The 20,122-nt window shown below is 35.4% G+C and overlaps 1 protein-coding gene across 6 annotated transcripts in view; it reads left to right on the forward strand.

Moving 5' to 3' along the window:
• The window catches only part of fat3a (FAT atypical cadherin 3a), a 330,154-nt gene that overhangs the window by 277,645 nt on the left and 32,387 nt on the right, over nt 1-20,122 (forward strand). For 5 of the 6 annotated variants that reach the window (XM_087283200.1, XM_087283201.1, XM_087283203.1 and 2 more), the window contains 3 exons: nt 372-529; nt 3,895-4,363; nt 10,362-10,515. The exons of the other annotated variant lie outside the window; for it this stretch is intronic. In XM_087283200.1, coding sequence (XP_087139326.1) covers nt 372-529; nt 3,895-4,363; nt 10,362-10,515 — 781 coding nt within the window. The remainder of the gene's footprint in view (nt 1-371; nt 530-3,894; nt 4,364-10,361; nt 10,516-20,122) is intronic. 6 annotated transcript variants of the gene reach the window in all.

Genomic DNA, 20,122 nt, shown 5'->3' on the forward strand with positions numbered 1-20,122 from the left:
TGTATGGGTGTTTCTCACTACTGGGTTGCAGCTGGAGGGGTGTCCACTGCATGAAACCTATGCTGGAATAGTCGGTGGTTCATTCTACTGTGGTGACCCTTAAAAGCTGAAGGAAAATGAATAAATGATGAGCACAAAAGAAGATTTTTGGATAATATTGGAAGTCAGTAACCACTGTCATCTATTATTGGAAAATATACTATAAAAGGCAATGGCTTTTATTTTCCTTTTATCTCCTTTTGTGGTCTACAGAAACGTATAAAGGTTGAGGGTGAGTAATTGGTGTCAGATTTGTGAAGCGTTTTTGTGGCATTTTTGCCCCAAGGCTCACTTATTTCTAAATTAATGTTGTGTGTTTTCTCGTTTGTCAGGACACACCTCTCTGAGCTTCTCTGGGAACAGTTATATCAAGTACAGAGTGACGGATGGAGAGAGAAGTGGAGAGATGAAGTTAGCGCTGCGCATCAGAACACTGCAGAGTAAAGGAATCATCATGTACACACGAGCGGACCCCTGCAGTGTGCTGAAGGTACAAACACATACTGTAAAGGCCCCAATCACACCAGTGAAAGGCACCTTTTAACATAGATTTTCATTGGTAGTGAGCATTTTACATGGCGTCTATGTGCCCCCACCATTTTTAATAGAGCGATCCATGCGCCTGCAGTTGAAAAAGTCAACTAAGTTAAAAAAAAAAAAAACGCCCAATGTCATGCACTCCAGCATGAAGAACGTTGATACAGTGGTTGCCTCTGTATTCAACTAGTTCATTCTAACTACATTTTAAGGTTAAAGACTACCCATATAAAATGCTCTTTTTTTGTATTCTCACAAAGGCTGCATATATTTGAAAGGTCAAGTCAGGGCGCAGAATGTCAACAAAAAATATTGCGTCTATTCTAAAAGCATGTGCTTGAGATTTATTAGAACAAGCTTCTGACAAACTTTGACTTCTAGATGAACTTTATTTGGGGTTAAGGAATACTAAACAGGCTAGATTTAAGTTTTGGCTTTCTGTTGTTCATCGAGCAGGGAAAAGCTTTGGTTCCAGTTGTTTACGGGAGCAGTCTAAGCATCTAGAACAAGCTAGAACTACCAACTAGAACAAGCTTTAATAAACAAGCGCATCGCAATTGCTTCGGTTTTTGGAGTCTTTTTGGCTCAAGACTTCCAGTCTCTTTTACTTCCATTTATTTTTAGACGTTTAAAGCAGCCTGATGTTCTGCTTAATGTTGCAAACTGATGTTATCTTAATATACTATTCTTCTTTTTATGTTTAGCCATGAACATACTTGTTTGTAAAGCAAGTAGTTTGAATGTTTTTGCCATTTATTATTCCTAATCTAAAAGAATTAATAATTTTTGCTCGTTCATACTACTTATCTAAAATGAGCTGAATTAACACAATTCTTGAGATTTCATTAGGACAACTTATTTTATGTTCAATCCACATGATTTTGTTAAAACTGTTAAGTTAACATTTTGTGTTGGGACAACATGAATGAATAGTGGATCCCAGTATTTTTTTACAGGGTAGTCATTTCTCCCATACACTGAAAAAATTATATCTGCAACCTTGTTGCAAACAAATGATATGTGTTGAATTTAAACAAACTAGTTAAATTTAGTAATGTTCAATATAAATTGTTTGTTTAAATTCAACCTGAATAAATTGTTTACAACTACTTAAAACAGTTCAGTAAATCCAAGGAATCTTTTCTGAATAATTTTTTTTCAGTGTAGACAACTCAATCGAAAGTTTTAAACCAATCGCAAAAACAAGCACACGTCCACATGGTAGAGTAAAGTCAATATTTAAGTTTGTCTTTCCATTGTTCTATCATACACCTGGCGCAAGATGCGATGCAATTGTTGTTTGCTAGTTTAAGCTTGGTGCAAGAGTTGTTTTGACGTTTTGCACCATGCTGTTTGAATAGAAAATGCATTTGCGCTCATATGTGCTCCTATAGGTGTTGTGGTCTAAAAAAGGAGGCGTGTTAAGGCGCATTGCTGGAGCGTTGCTATTTTGAGGAACCTGGTTCAATAGACCAGATCAAATCAGGTCTATAGTTCAGCGCAGAGCGCATTAGTTGTGCGCCTCGCTTAAACATTGCTTATTACACACAGCATGTACAGCAATACGCAAATATTTTTACAAATAAAAAATAATTAAAGGATTAAAATATTACAAAAATAATTATTTTCTAGCCTACATAAATATAAAAACCACTGCCTCCATGCCTTCATCTCGGGGGGCTTTTTCAGTTTATTCATGGCAATTTGCTTTTGTATAATGTTATTATCAGTAGTAGTAGTATTTATTATATGCACATTTATATTTGTTTTATTAAAAACAAGCTTAAATTTGCCCATCTGTCAGGTTTTAGACCATATAGGGCATAGTACGTGTAGTAGGATATAACTCAATTTTTTTAGCTCAATTCGTTATTATTGTTTATTTATTAATTTTCTGGAAATTAAAACTGAATTTAGAAATAGTTTTGAAACAAATCTTTGCCCTTGATAAACTAAATTAATTATGTAGGCTAATGGATGTCTGTGCGTACAGGAAGTTTTCCTATCCACGAGAATGAAAGGGAAAGTAAAGAATGAGAAGGCTCATCTCTCATTCTCGCTCTGTAGATGCGGTTTTAACTGTTTTCTCTCTAGTGACGTGTTCAGTTTCTCCACCTACAAAGTTTGCCATGTAAATAGCAAATGCGCTGTGGTGCGACGCAACTGGCTCCTAAAGGGAATGGGATATGAGACTCTGATTGGTCTATTCTCAAAACACACCTATAAGTCATTAAGGGAATAAGCTCAATCCTGATAGACCGTGTGCCGCGGCGCAAAGCCGATTTTTCCGTCCTTAAAATAGCAAAAGTGGATTCAGACACGCCCTTAATGCTTTTGCGCCCTGCACTTTGGACTTTGCGCCTAGATCTTCAAAATAGAGCCCTATATCTTCATTTGATTGACAGATCAAAGAGGGAAAGCTGTGGTTCCAGTTGGATTGTGAGAACAGCCCCAGAAGCATGTGGAACAAGCTAGAACTGCAAACTAGAGCAAGCTTTACTAACAAGCACATCACAATCGCTTTTGATTTGGGTTTTTTCTTTTTAAAATCGTTTTGGCTCCAGACTTTCAGTCTCATTTACTTTCATTGATTTTTAGAGATTAAAAAACGACTAGTTCTGCTGCTTAATGTTGCAAACTGATGTTATCTTATTATAGTTTTCTCCTTTTTTATATACAGTCATGACCACACCTGTTTGTAGAGCAAGTACTTTGATCGTTTTCTGCCATTTGCTATTTTTAGTCATTTCTCCTATAGGCAACTGAATTGGAAGTACTAAAACAATCACAAAACAAGGGCACGTCCACTTTGTAGAATAAGCTCAGTATTTAAATTTGCCTTTCCGTTGTTCAATATAGACTATATTTACGTTTGATTGGCAGATTGAAGAGGGAAAGCTGTGGTTCCAGTGAATTTCATGTGAAAACAGTTCCAGGAGCATCTAGAACAGTGGTCTCAAACTCAATTCCTGGAGAACCACAGCTCTGCAGATTTTATTTTCAACCACCTCCATCCCACGCCTGCTTAATAGTCACTAGTAGTCTTGAACACCTTGATTAGTTGGATCAGCTGTGTTTGATTAGGGTAGGAGCAAAACTGTGCAAAACTGCGGCCCTCCAGGAACTGACTTTGAGACCTTTGATTTAGAACAAACTAAACAAGCGTAGTAACATACGTATTGCAATTGCTTTCGATTAATCAATTAAAATAAACTTTTTTAAGCCTGTTTTGGGATAAGGAATACTATACTGGCTATATTTACGTAAGTTTTGGCTTTCCGTTGTTCAATATACACTTTATCTGCGTTTGATTGACAGATTGAAGAGGGAAAGCTGTGGTTCCAATTGGATTGTGGGAACAGTCCCAGGAGCATCGGGATCTCTGGCCGGTTAGTAAATGACGGGAACTGGCACCATGTGGTCCTGGAGCTGCGAGGAAACTACAGCAGCCTCTCTTTAGACGATATGTATGTGGAGCGGCGACTGACCACAGCCAAATTCCGGCCTTTAGAAGCAGATCTGTCCATTTATTTCGGAGCACAGGTGTTGCCTCCAGATGCCCGGAGCTTGACGGAGATGAAGGGTCCGAGAGTCACCAATGGATTCCAGGGATGTCTAGACTCAGTGGTGCTCAATGATAACGAACTGCCGCTGCAGAACAAACGCAGTCCCTATGCGGAAGTGGTGGGATTGACAGATCTCAAACTGGGATGTGTTCTGTATCCTGACGCATGTGTCGCTCAGCCCTGCCTCAACGGCGCCACCTGCATCAGCCTGCCATCTGGAGGTGAGATTCTGGGTCTCCAGGTCTTGATAAAGAATTTCTGCTGCACGATGTATTGTCACAGAAATGAGAGTGATATTATGATTCTTTTAAGGACATTTTAAAAGAACATGTTCTCAACTTTTTTTCTCATCCATTAATTTCTATTCCATCTGTGCTTTTTTTCTGCTATTCCTCTCTACTTTATTCTGTTCTGTTGTTTTCTGTTCATTTCTATTCTCCTCTGTCTTCTATTCTTATATATACTATTCTGTTCTGTCCTCTTCTATGGTCCTGTCTTCTTCTATTCTGTTCCTTCCTCTTTTATTATTATCTATTCTATTTTCATCTATTCTATTTTACTATATTCTATTCTACTCTATTCTATTCTAATCTATTCTGTTCTGTCCCCTTCTATTCTATTCTGTCCTCTTCTCTTTAATTATGTCCTATTAGTATCTCCTCACTTCAATTCTTTTCTGTCATCTATTCTATTCTGTCCTATTCCTATCTAACCTATTCTATTCTGTCCTATTTGTATCTACCCTACTCTATTCTGTCCTCTTCAATTATAATATGTCCACTTCTATTCTATTCTGTCCTCTTCTATTCATATCTATTCTAGTCTGTTCTTTCCTCTTCTATCCTCCTCTCTTTTATTGTATTCCGTTCTGTTCTCTATTCTATTCTGGTTTATTCTGTCCTCTACTATTTTATTCTGTCCTGTTCTTATCTACTATATTGTATTCTGTCCTCTTCTATTCGCCTCTAATCTATTCTGTTCTGACCTCTTCTATTCTATTCTGTCCACTTCTATTTTCCTGAACTTTATATTATTCTGCCCTCTTCTATTATGTTCTATTCTATTCTGTCATCTATTCTATTCTGTCCTGTTCTTATCTACCCTGTTCTATTCTGTCCTCTATTCTATTTTATTCTACTCTGTTCTGTCCTCTTTAATTATATTGTCCTCTTCTGTTCCGTTCTGTCCTTTTTTATTCTTCTCTAATCTATTTTATCCTCTTCAATTCTTATCTATGCTAGTCTGTTTTGTCCTCTTCTATTTTATTCTGTCTTTTTCTATTCTCTTCTATCCTCTTTTATCCTGTCCTGTTCTATTCTATTCTATCCTGTCCTCTTCTATTTTACCTGTCCTATTCTTATCTACTCTATTCTATTCTGTCCTCTTCTGTTGTATTCTGTCATATTCTTATATCCTTTGTTCTGTTCTATCCTGTCCTCCTCTATTCTATTCTGTCCTTTTCAAATATATTATGTCCTCATCTTTTCTATTCCGTCCTCTTCTATTCTTATCTATTCTGTTCTGCCCTGATCTATTCTATTCCTTGTTATTCTGTTATGTCCTCTTCTATTCTCCTCTACTCTATTATGTTTTTTCTTCCCTCTCCTGTTTTTATCTACTCTATTCTATTCTATCATCTATTCTCTATTCTATCATCTGTTCTGTTCTATCCACTTCTATTCCCCTGTACTCTATTCTATTCGGTTCTCTTCTATACTATTGTCCTCTTCTGTTGTATTATGTCCTATTCCTATGTCCTCTATTCTGTTCTTGTCTGCTCTATTCTATTCTGTCCTCCTCTATTCTATTCTATTCTGTCCTCTTTAAATATATTATGTCCTCTTCTGTTGTATTCTGTCCTCTTCTATTCTCCTTTACTTTATTCTGTCCACGTCTATTCTGTCCTCTTCTATTCTTACGTATTCTGTTCTGTCCTCTTCTATTCTCTATTCTATTCCATTGTATTCTGTTATGTCCTCTTCTATCCTCCTTTACTCTTATATTCTATTCTGTCCTCTCCTGTTCTTATCTACTCTATTTTATTCTGTCCTATTCTGTTCTGTTCTGTCATCTTTTGTTCTATTATGTTCTCTTCTTTTCCCTTCTATTTTATTCTACTCTATTCTATTCTGTGTAAGCCACTGATTATAGAATTATTATACAAGAAAAAGCCTAATAATGCTAAGTAGATATTAACACTTTCAATGTGTGTTTTTATTTTATTTATTTATTTTTTTTTTTTGAGTTTTGTTCTTCTGTTGAACAAAAAAGAAGATGTCCTGAAAAATGTTGAAAACCTGTAAATTTTGAGGATTTGTTTTTCCACCTGTAGAAGTCAATGCTTACAGGTTTTCAGCTTTCTTTGGAAATATTGTCTTTTGTGTTCAACAGAAGAAAGAAAGAACTCGTATAGGCTTGGAACCACTTAGTAAATAGTAAGTAAATTCAAATTTTTGCGTGAACTATCCCTTTAATGTTATTTTAATTTTGTACAGTAATTTGATGCTTAAAGTAAATGTCCTAATCTAAACTTTAACAGGGGAGGTGTAGAATGTAAAATTACTTTACAGTCATGATGAGTAATGTATAATAGTCATGTTATGTCAGTGTATTGTGCATTAAGTCGATATATTGATTATTGCAACTGGCCTATCCAAACCCTCCTGAAATGGCAGGTTTTAGGCCTGCGAACACGATTCTTCTTAATGTTATAATTAATCCTGCTGGTTGCTTCAATTACTCTCTGGTTAATCTGCTTGGGTGATGTAATTACTCTGGTTAATAAGCTTTTGCTCAGTTTTGGCTTAAGTCAGATCAGCTCAGCTTCTGTGTGCTGAGTGAAGCTCTAATTCACATCCACCCAGTCTGACGGAGACCAAATGAGCAATTATGATGATTAAATCAGCCTCTGATTTCCACATGCTCTCTAGGAAATCTCAGATCAGCTTCTGTTCTCGTCGCCTGCTTTCTCCTGCTCTTCTTTCCTCTTTCCTCTTCTCTCTTTTCTTTAGTTTTTATATTTTGTCCTGTTTTTGTGTCCTACTTTCCTCATCTAATCTCTTTTTTTTTGTTTATCCTTTTTTTATCTTATTGTTCGGTTCTCATCTACTCTAATCTGTTTTGTCCTGTTGTTTTATGTTTAGAACTTTATTCTATTTTATTGTATTCTATTCTTATTCTTTCATGTTTTGTTTAACTTTATTCTATTCTTTTCTTTCTCCTGGTCTCGTTTATTCTATTCTGTCTTATTGTTTGTTTTTTTCAACTTTATTCTATTGTTTACTATTTCCTTCTAGTCTCGTCTATATTATATTGTTTTGTTCAACTCTATTCTAGTCTATTCTATTCACTTCTATCCTCTATTCTATTCTCTTTTCTATCCTCTATTCTTTCCTCTATTCTGTTCTATCCTCTATTCTATTCTATTCTCTTTTCTATTCTCTATTCTTTCCTCTATTCTATCCTCTATTCTATTGTTTTTTTTGTTATTTTATATCACATTTGTCTTGTTGTGTTGTCTCTTATTCTTTCTGTTCTCATCCATTTAATTCAATTCTCTCAACTCTTTTCTTTTCTGTAACTCTACTCATTTCTATTTTGTCCTCTTCTATTCTCCACCGCTCAATTCTACTCTGTTCTCTCCTGTTGTTTAGTTTAACTTTATTGTTCTATTCTATTCAATCATCTTCTATTCTATACTATTCTATTCTGTTTTATCCTGTTGTTTTGCGTAACCACATTCTACTCTGTTTAATTCTGTTCTGTTCTGTTCTTTGCTGTCCTCTTCTATTATCTTTTACTCTGTGTTCTCTCCTGTTGTTTTGTGTTCAGCTTCATTCAATTCTATTTTATTCTGTCCATTTCTATTCGACTTTATTCTATTGTGATTGTTAATTCTCCTCTGCTCTATTCTATTCTTCTCTACTCTACTCTGTCCTCTTCTACTTTCCACTATTGTGTTCTGTTCTGTTCTCTTCTATTCTATTCAGTCCTCTTCTGTTCTACTCTACTCTGTCCTCTTCTACTTTCCACTATTGTGTTCTGTTCTGTTCTCTTCTATTCTATTCAGTCCTCTTCTGTTCTACTCTACTCTGTCCTCTTCTACTTTCCACTATTGTGTTCTGTTCTGTTCTCTTCTATTCTATTCAGTCCTCTTCTGTTCTACTCTACTCTGTCTTCTTTTATTTTCTGCTATTCTGTTTTATTCTATTCATTCATTCATTCTCCATCATCTTAGTCTTTATATACAGAGGTCACCACATCGGAATGAACCGCCTCTATTCTATCCTCTTCTATTCTACTCTGTCTTATTGTTTTGTTCAACTTTATTCTTTTATATTCTATTCTTTTCTCTTCTATTCTATCCTCTTTATTTTATTCTATTCTATTATTTTGTTTAACTTTATTCTGTTCTTTTCTATCCTCTTCTACTCTGTGTTGTCATTTTGTCTTTCTTTTCTCATCCATTCATTTCTATTATGTTATGTGTGCTTCTATTTTCTCTCCTCCATTTTGTTCTGTAACTTTTTTCATTCATATTCTGTCCTTATCTATTCCCCAATCTCTCCTCTAATCTGCTCTTTTCTACTCTGTTCTCTTTTGTTTTGTTCGACTTTATTGTTCTTTTCTATTTCTTTTATCACCTTCTATTCTTCTCTATTCTGTGTCCTGTTGTTTTATTTTCAGCTTTATTCAATTCTTTTCTTTCTTGTCTTTTATTGTCATAAACTCTGTTCTATTCTATCCTTCCCTATTCTATTAAATTCTGGTAATTTCCTATTGTTTTATGTTTATGTAACTTTATCCTAATTTATTCTACTTTATTCCACTCTATTTTATTCTGTGATCTTCTATTCTACTCTATTTGATTCTGTTCAATTGCTATCCTTTTATATTTTAGTAACTTTATCCTATTCATAACCTATTCTATTCTATTATCATGTATTCTATTATATTCTCATGTATTATATTATATTCTTTTGTATTCTATTCTATTCTTTCCCATCCTTCTATTCTAATTTATTCTATTCTATCCTTCTATTCTAGTCTTGTCAATTCTATTCTGTTCTCATCTATTCTATTCTATTTTATTTTATCCTTCTATTCTATTCTATCCTTCTATTGTATTATATCCTTATATTTTATTCTATTCTCATCTATTCTATTCTCTTCTATCCTTCTATTCTTTTCTCATTTATTCTATTCTCTCCTGCCCTTCTATTCTATTCTGTCCTTCTATTTTATTTTCTTCTATCCTTCACTTCTATACTATTTTGTCCTTCTGTTCTCATCTATTCTATTCTGTTCTGTTCTATCCTTCTATTCTATTGTATTATATTCTTCTATTTTATTCTCATCTATTGTATTCTATTATATTCTCATCTATTCTATTCTGTCATTCTTTTCTATTCTCTTCTATCCTTCTCTTCTAATCTATTCTATTCTGTCCTTCTATTCTATTTTCCTATATCCCTCTCTTCTATACTATTCTATGCTTCTATTCTCATCCTCATCTATTATATTCTGTTCTATCCTTCTCGTCTATTGTATTCTGGTTCTATCTTTCTATTATATTCCATTCTATTATATCCTTTTATTCTATTTTATTATATCCCTCCATTCTATCATTCTCTTCTTTTCTATTCTATTATATCTTTCTATTCTACTACATTCTATTCTATTTTATTCTATTTTGTCCACTTTAGTCTCATCTATATTAATATTTTCTGTCCTGTTGATTTATTTTTAACTTTATTCTATTCTGCTCCAGTCTAGTTTATTATTCTCAATTCTAATCTCTTCTCCACTCATCCTGCTGTAGTAAAGTTGTAGTCGTCTCTCTTTTTCTGTCTTTTAGTATCTCTCTCTCTCTCTCTCTCTCTCTCTCTCTCTCTCTCTCTCTCTCTCTCTCTCTCTCTCTCTCTCTCTCTCTCTCTCTCTCTCTCTCTCTCTCTCTCTCTCTCGTTCTCTCTTCTGAATGGAGCAGGAGTGTGTTGTGGGAGTTGTTGTGTCGAACGCCTCCTCTTTGTAAAGGTCGTCTGCGCAGGAGTGTCTGGCAGACGTGTGTGTGTTTGTCTGTTTGTTTGTTTTTGTGTGTAGACCTGATAAAGCCAGCGCACTGTTTACCCACTGACATTTTCCAGGCGATTTCCCAGCGGCGTGTGTCTGTGTGATTGTCCTCAGCTTTGCCTGTCTGTTGTTTTTTTTCCTCTCTCCCAGGTTTCTCCTGCAGTTGCAGCGCTCTGCACACCGGAGGGCGCTGCGAGACCGAGATCAGCGTTTGTATGCCGAACCCGTGCCAAAACGGCGGAGTCTGTAAACCCATAGGAAACGCCTTCATCTGCAGCTGCAAGAGAGGATACACCGGTGCAACGTCAGTTCAACACTGTTTATACTTTCAAGTCACAAGATGTTTTAAACTAATGTATTGCATTCTAAACTATATTCATTACCTGACAAGTCTTGTCGTCTATCCAAGTTTTAGAAACATCAAATAATAACCTGACTTCTAATTGATTATTTGATATCAGAAGTGGCTTAGATGAAAGACAACAGCTTCTAGATTACGCTTATTTTACCAAAATAAAATATGATCATGCCTTGATTTTTAAATATTTAATTAGGACAGTAATGTCTCACTTTGCTTAGACTAAAGTCTTGTCACTTAGCATTTAATTTTTAATTCTAAATATTAATTCATTTTAAGGATTTAAGATGCTGATGACCGTTAAATGTGTCATAACAATCATGTAAAAATGGTCCATAAGCCTATAACTATATGAAGTTGAGGGCAAAATTAATTTTTAAATTAATAAAATTTAAAATCTTTTTTCAAAGATTTCTTAAGTATTTTTTACATATATTTTTATATTTTTAACACATTTTATTGATAGTTTCAATAGATTATTTGCAATAACTTAATTATTTATTTAATATCATTTATTTTTGTATTTATTACAATGCAAGTACATAATATTTTTCTATATAGTTTGCAAAATGCTAATATTGGGTCAACTGGGTTTATTAGGCAAATCATTGGACAACAATGTTTTGAACTGTAATTAAAATATATCATTTCTCAAGGGGGTAATAATATATATAAATAATATTTTTTTATACTCGTAAAAATAGAAAAACGGCTTTTATTCAAGCCAAACTAAAAGAAACGAGACATAAAATAGAAATATTATAGGAAATATTGTGAAAAAAAATGTCCTTGCTTTTTTTAAACATAATTTATGAAATATTTTTAAAATAATAAACATTTCGCAGGAGGGCTAATAATATTGTTTTTAACTGTATGTCTATGCAAATATTAGTAATGCTTCCGAAATATATGTATGTGTATATATTATACAGTATTTTTATCAGAAATATTATCTTTAAATATAACAACTTATTATAAAATTGTAAACATTGTTACTACTACTACCAATAATTGTAAAATATTATACATACACACAAACAGTGGGTACGAAAAGTATTCAGACCCCCTTAAAATTTTCACCCAGACCCTTTGCTCAGTGTTTACTTTTGATTTAATACAGCATTTTTCGTCTTTTTGGGAAGTTTTTAAGTTTTTCACACCTGGATTTGGGGATCTTTTGTCATTCCTCCTTGCAGTTCTGTCAGGTTGGATGGTAAATGTTAGTGGACAGTCATTTTTAGGCTTTTCCAGAGATGCTTAATAGAGTTTCAGTCAGGGCTCTCGCTAGACCATTCAAGAACAGTCACAGATTGTTGCCAGTCTTGTTGGATCTTTCCCAAAAAGACTCATGGCTGTATTAGATGCTGTGCAAAGGCTCTGAATACTTAGGATCATTTGATATTTATTTAATTTTTTTTTTTTTAGTAGATCTGCAAAAATGTCAACAGTTCTGTGTTTTTCTGTCAATATGCGGTGCTGTGTGTACATTAATATGAAGACATTAACTTAAATGATTTTAGCAAATGGCTGCAATATAACAAGAGTGAAAACTTTAGGGGCGTCTGAATACTTTCCATACTTAAGTCAAGTTTTAAAATCAACAATCAGAACAAAAACAATTGAGTTTTGTTTTTCGGAGGTGATTTGTGGCCGTTGAACCATAACAGTTATTTGTTATTCAACAAACATCCAAAAACATTGTGTGTGTGTGTGTGTGTGTGAGAGTTTTTGTGCGAGCGGGACTCTGTTAGACATAGTTAGTGAATCAGATCGATGAACTTAAACTTCCCGAAGTCAAGAGCTGCCAGCAGAATTTAATAACCAGCGTCTGTTCCTTTCTGAAACACACACACAGTCTGTTCACACTGGCAGCACACCATCAGAAACTGGCACAGGCTCAGCGCGTACTGACTTGCCATGTTCACATCCATATTCATGCTTACATTTCTTCCATGTACATGTTTATGCAGTCGCTGAATAGGCCTGGGTTGAAAAACTGAAATTCCATTATTGTTTTTTTTTTTTCAATTGCTCAATTCAGGATTGATTCTCAAATGCTTTTGTATAGTATTTCTGTAAATACAGTTCAAAATTATTAGCCCTCCTGTGAAGGGTGGGTGCAAGTTGGCTCAGTGGTTAGCACTGTCGCCTCACAGCAAGAAGGTTTCTGGTTCGAGTCCCAGCTGGGCCAGTTGGCATTTTTATCTGGAATTTGCATGTTCTCCCTGTGGAGGCGTGTGTTTCCTCCGAGGTTTCCCCCACAGTCCAAAGGAATGGGCAATAGGTGAATTGGAAACACACAATAGGCCGTAGTATATGTGTGTGTGTGTGTTTATCCGAGAGTGTATGGGTTTCCTAGTTCTGGGTTGTGGCTGGAAGGGCATCCACTGCGTAAAACATATGCCAGAATAGTTTATGATTCATTCCGCTGTGATGACCCCTGATAAAGGGACTAAGCTGAAGAAAATGAAAGAATGAATGAATGAATATTTTCCAAGTGCTTTTTTAATGAAGACAAGATTTTTTTTCAATACATCTCTAACCATAATAGCTTTAATAACTGACAATTAAGAAACTAGTGTTTGGCTTAAAGTGTGATTTAAAGACGTAACTAGATTAATTAGGCAAGTCATTGGATAACCGTGGTTTGTCTTGTAGACAGTTAAAAAAAAAGATTATATATATATATATATATATATATATATATATATATATATATATATATATATATATATATATATATATATATATATATATATATATATATATATTTATTTATTTATTTATTTATTTATTTATATATATATATATATATATATTTTTATATATATATATATATATATATATATATATATATATATATATATATATATATATATATATATATATATATATATATATGAGCAATTCCAGCATTATGGATGTGACATCTGAAGTAAAAACTCCAAACATAAATTTGCATAGAAATAAATGTTAACATTATATTGAAACTTTTGGTTTTATTTTCCAGAACAACTAACTACAGAGTTATGGGACCAGAAATTTATCAATCTGTAAACTTGTTTTGTACTTTAAATGAGGAAAATAAACATGCGTTATGGATGTGACAAAAAAAGAAAGTCTGCGGATTTACAGTAGACAACATACTTTGTAAAAATTCTGTGAATTAAACTGCACTACCCAAAAGAAACAATAATAAACAAAAGGATATAAGTTGGCTCTCTATAAAACAAAAAATGATTGGTTTTATTTTGTTTCATACATCTTCACATTTATGAGGAAAAAGTGTTGTTATGGATGTTAAATCTCTTTGTTATGGATGTGACAGATGTGAAATTGCCACTGGTGTGACTTTGGTAAATCAAATACATTAATAATAATAATAATTCCTCACATTTATTTAGCGCTTTTCTGGGCACACAAAGCACTTAGTTTATAAAAACTGACAGAGACATTTTGAGTATTTATAAACTACTGTAAAATACTTGCTTACCCATAAAACCCTGAAACAGTTTCCATATTTTGGTGAAAACTTTTTTTTTTCATTGCAAGGTTGACATTTGAAAGAAAGACAAATTTCTTCAGAACAGCAACAGAACATATCCCTTTGCCTTTTTTTTCCATTATCTTAATCAAAACTATATACAGAGAACAAAAAAAGAGAATAAAGAATTAAAGGGGGGGGGGGGGGGGGTGAAAACAATATATCCAGTAAAAATAAGTCTTAAAATTCTATAGAAGAAAAACATTAGGGTGAATGGGAGTAATGTACTTAATCCATTTAAACCATAAGTCAACAAATATACCTATTTGGTTGTGTACACGGTATGTTATTTTCTCCATAATGAATATATTTTTCTAAACATCAATCCCATCTTGCATTTGTGGTGGATTAGGTTTATACCAGCATCTAGTAATGGCTTTTTTAATTGAAGCAAGGATATAGTTTTTTCTGTCCAAGGAGTCCATTGACAGCATACCCAAATAAAGTACCTCAACGCTAAAATCAATTGAAAAAATGTAAGATATTTTCTAAAGTGCTATGTATCCCTCTCCTAAAACTTCTAATGTTAGGGCATCCCCAAAATATGTGGAAATGCTTAGCGTCCTGTGAACCACATTGCCTCCAACAATTTGAGTTTCCATAAAATGAAATTATCTGTTTTGGAGTAAGAAAAAAACGAATAATATTCTCCAGCAAAATTTTCTCCAATATGAAGAACGGGACGTAGCTCATTGTAATTTACATATAGGAAACATCTTTAACTTACATTTTGACTGAAACACTTTAAATTATCTCAGGAAGCCATAATCCTTAATTATAAAGTTAGTAATAAATAAGAATTAATTGTAGTGGAAGTTCACTTTTACACTCAAAAAATGACTTTTGCTGCTTGTTCAAACTACTTGTTTGAAATGAGTTGAATCGACATAATTCTTGAGGTTATTTGGTGGGACAACTTCATTGTTTTATGTTCATCCACTCATTCGTTCAATCATTTTTCTTTGGCTTAATCCCTTATTTATCAGGGGTCTAACTATTCCAACAAATGTTTTACTCAGCAGATACCCTTCCAGCCGCAACCCAGTACTGGAAAACACCCATACACCCTCACATTCTCACACACACACTAAGGCTAGTTTTGGTTACCCAATTCACCTATAGCGCATGTGATTGGACTGTGGGGGAAACCGGAGCTCCTGGAGGAAACCCACACCAACAAAGGGAGAACATGCAAACTCCACAAAGAAAAACTAATTGGCCCAGATGGGACTCGAACCAGCAACCTTTGTACTGTCTTACGTTGGCTTAGCACTGAGCCAACGTGCCGCTCCTGTTTACATTCAATCCAACTAACTTCTTATAAACTATTAAGTTAACTTACACGATTTGTGTTGAGTGTTGTGTGGAACCCAGCATTTATTTACAGTGTAGGAAGGTTCTACATCAATTTTTACACAGTAAATCAAGACATTGAATCGATAGCCAGTGTGTTGTGTCATACAGATTGTGTCCAGCAGAGGGCGCCATCAGTCTGTGTGTGTGTCAGTCTTCTTCACGCTTCTGTCTGCATTGAGGAGATTAAACTGCTGCAGTCTCTCTTGGCTTATGCTAATGGAGTTTATTACACACCACAGACGCTTGCACTTGCTCCTTCAGCAAACACACTCTCTTAAATAGTTTATACATTAATGAAGTTTTCTTCTTTTGAGTTAATATCAATGGATTATCAGTTTATATGATTAAATGTATCATATGTATATTGATAATAATATGTAACTATTATCATTAGGATTATACTCTCATTGGTCACTATTAGGTACACCAGTCCAGGTTTCCAATCAGCCAATCACATGGCAGCAACTCAAGTCATTGAGGCATGTAGGCATGGTCAAGACGAACTGCTGAAGTTCAAACTGAGCATCAGAATGGGGAAGAAAAGTGATTTAAGAGACTTTTAACGTGGCATGGTTGTTGGTGCCAGACTGGCTGGTCTGAGTATTTCCGAAATTTCTGATCTCCTGGGATTTGCACGCACAACCATCACTGGGGTTTACAGAGAATGGTCTGAAAAAGAGAAAATATCCAGCGAGCACAAGTTCTGTGGATGCAAATGCTTTGTTGATCCCAGAGGTCAGAGGAGAATGGCCAGACTGGTTCCAAATGATAAAAAAGGCAACAGTTACTCAAATAACGACTCGTTACAACCGAGGTCTGCAGAAGAGCAACTCTGAACACCTCCAACCTTGAAGTGGATTGGCTACAGCAGCAGAAGACCACACCGGGTGCCACTCCTGTCAGCTAAGAATATGAAACTGAGGCTACAATTCACACAGGCTCACCAAAATTAGACAATTGAAGACTGGAGAAACGTTGCCTGGTCTGCTGAGTCTCGAATTCTGCTAAGACATTCAGATGGTAGGCTCAGAATTTGCCACAACATGAAAGCATGGATCCACCCTGCCTTTTATCAAAGTTTTAGGCTGCTGGTGGTGTAATGGTGTGCGGGATATTTTCTTGGCAGACTTTGGGCCCAATTGAGCATCAATGGGCAATTGAGCCCATTGTCAATGCCACAGCCTACCTGAGTATTGTTGCTGACAATGTCTTTTCCTTTATGACCACAGTGCACCCATCTTCTGATGGCTACTTCCAGCAGGATAACCCACCATGTCATAAAGCGTGAATCATCTCAGACTAGTTTCTTGAACATGACAATGAGTTCACTGTACTCAAATGGCCTCCACAGTCACTAGATCTCAATCCAATAAAGCACCTTTGGGATGTGGTGGAATGGGAGATTAGCATCATGGATGTGCAGCCGACAAATCTGCAGCAACTGCGTGATGCTATCAAGTCAATCTGGAGCAAAATCTCTGAGGAATATTTCCAGTATCTTGTTGAATGTATGTCACAAAGGATTAAGGCAGTTCTGACGGCAAAAGGGGGTCCAACCCAGTACTAGTAAGGTGTACCTAATAAAGTGGCCGGTGAGTGTATACTCTATATTAATGTAAAAAACTGTGCATACTGTTTGCAGTTGAAGGTAAAATTGTTACCTCTAGTGAAATTGTGATCATTTCTCAAATATTTTTTAAGTGATGTGTAACAGAAAAAGGACATTTTCACAGTATTTGCTGTAATATTTCTTTCAAATATTAAGTATGTAATAAAGGGTACATTCTTTAAATGTGTTATTAACGTATATGCTGTATTTTTATATTTATTTTATAGTATAGTCTATATATAAATATGAATTTACTATGTGTTTTATACATAAATATTATTTTATCTTTGTTTAATTAATATAAATTAATACATGTTTCTGCTCTGAGTGGCCTGAAATGCCTCCAAATGTATTTCTTAAGCAACACAAGTTATATTTTGATTAACGTTTAATGAATGAGTCCAGAAATATTCATCATGCAAGTGAATAAGGCCACTTTTAATTTAATTTTGTCATTAAGAGCTCTTTGAAACATGGTAATTAATTCATTTATTCCTAACCGGCAGTGGCAGAGTGCAGTGAAATCTCTCAATGTGTCTCAAAACTCAGTGTGTGTGTGTGTGTGTGTGTGTGTGTGTGTGTGTGTGTGTGTGTGTGTGTGTGTAATAAAATCTCCTCTGATTGGCTGTTATTGTCCGGCCTTTACTTTTTCAGTGCAGACAGACGAATTACTTCAGGCTGTAAACGTATCCCATCATTCCTGCTTTCGGACACAGTGTCAGTTTTTTATTGAGCGACGCATTTCTGCCGAATCGCAATAAATTTCATAGCAGGCCAAGGACACAATGCTGTAGAGATGCGCCAATCGACTGCCCAGATATCATTATTTTGTTTTGCTTCGGTCAGTCTTCATTACTTGCATACAAACTGCATTGCAATAATTTTATTGTACTGAAGTGTGTAAACTGATCATTAACGGAGACCGGAGATGAGCAGATGCGCAAACAGACTGGTCTGAAATGGCAGAACACCCACAGATAAACACAAGATATTCCACATCAGCTTCAACAAATTGAGCATATATTATATTGACCTTCATTCATTTCATACTCCCAGTGTTTTCTACATTAAATCCATGGGCGGAGTGTGTGTAAGGCTGGGGAAGGCTGGACAAGGCACGGAGATAGCAGCAAAGAAAAAACTGCGAAATATTAATGTAAATTAATATTGATGATTAACAGAATACTTTAGTTATTGTAAGTTTGTCAACCAAATTTAAAGTCCTCCTCCGCACAAAAATGGAACAGTCCAACTTCGCACTTTGCACTGATGAGTTTGCAGCAGCTCTTAAAACGAAACCAAAAACTGCTGGCCAGCGAACTATTCCGATTTGCTAGTCAAGGAAATAAGTAATACATGACAAATAAGAGAGACAGGTATAATAATATATTATTCTGGTTTAACTTCTTTTCAGCATTCAATAAAATAGGTCGTTTTTATTTATTTACTATAGAGAAAAAGGATTGGATACATAAATAAATTACTGTATTACCAGAAATCAAAAATATAAGAAATTAGCTATTCTACACTTAGTTTAAGAGCAGGCACTGAGGTCCACCCTATTTAGTGCCACTCATTTTAAATTTTCTGGCCCCTGGCTGCATATCAAAAGTGACAAAACCACAGGACTTTACAACATAGACAACATCAATGCTTATAATGCCTGGTCTAAAAGGAGGATGTTGCTGCATAAGGTAGGGCAGTGGCAATTATTTATTGACTGCCATGCCAAAACACATATTTTGTTTGTTAGTCAGAAGGCTACCATTAATCTAATAATATAATATAATATAATATAATATAATATAATATAATATAATATAATATAATATAATATAATATAATATAATATAATATAATATAATATAGGGGCGAGGCAGTGGCGCAGTAGGTAGTGCTGTCGCCTCACAGCAAGAATGTTGCTGGGTCGCTGGTTCGAACCTCGGCTCAGTTGGCATTTCTGTGTGGAGTTTGCATGTTCTCCCTGCCTTCGCGTGGGTTTCCCCCACAGTGCAAAGACATGCGGTACAGGTGAATTGGGTAGGCTAAATTGTCCGTAGTGTATGAGTGTGTGCGTGAATGTGTGTGTGAATGGTTCCCAAAGATGAGTTGCGGCTGGAAGGGCAAAAAACTTGCTGGATAAGTTGGCGGTTCATTCTGCTGTGGCAACTCCGGATTAATAAAGGGACTAAGCCGACAAGAAAATGAATGAATAATATAATATAATATAATATAATATAATTATTTGTTATTATATACACTACCATGGGGCCGGAGAAAGCTGAACTGCCGCTCTAGGCAGAGGACGATCACGCCGCCCTCAACGCCAATGTGAAAACGAAAATGACCGATTATGAAAATGAAGTGAGGTGTCGCGGACCTCTATTCTGCCGCCCTATGTGCGGATATAACTGAGGACGCGCAGGTGCTGAGGGAGGTGTCGCGGACGCCGCCCTCTCTATTCTGCCGTCCTATGTGTGGATATAATTGAGGATGCACGGGTGTCGCGGACCTCTATTCTGTCGCCCTATGCGCGGATATAACTGAGGACACGCGGGTGCTGATGGAGGTGTCGCTGACGCCGCCCTCTCTATACTGCCGCCCTAGGTCGCCTCTATGGACGCGCCGGCCCTGCACTACCAGTCACAAGATTGGGGTCTGTTCATTTTTTAAATGTTTTAAAATAAGCTTCTCCTGCTTCTCTAAGCTTGACGTTGTGTGGAAGTTACCACTATGACGTCAATCAGATGTTGGATTTTAGTTGCCGTACCTGATGAATAAATGTCAGTATTTGATGTCAATATGACGTTGGTTTCAGATGTTGACTCGATGTTGATTTTTGGTAAATATCAACCTAGTATCAACACGATTTGATGACATTATTGGTTGTGCATTATTGGTTGTGCAAACAGATGGGCTTAGGGTTGGACTCTGCCCAAAAATGTTGATAAGCTGTTAGACAAGGGCAGGGCTACAGCCTTTGCGTCTCGGGCCAGGGTCTAGATTTAAGGCCTGTTCAGGCTCTATTACTTAAATGAAATGAG

Source organism: Danio rerio, chromosome 15 (assembly GCF_052040795.2).
Source record: "Danio rerio strain M-AB ecotype USA chromosome 15, GRCz13ab, whole genome shotgun sequence".
NCBI lineage: Eukaryota > Metazoa > Chordata > Actinopteri > Cypriniformes > Danionidae > Danio > Danio rerio.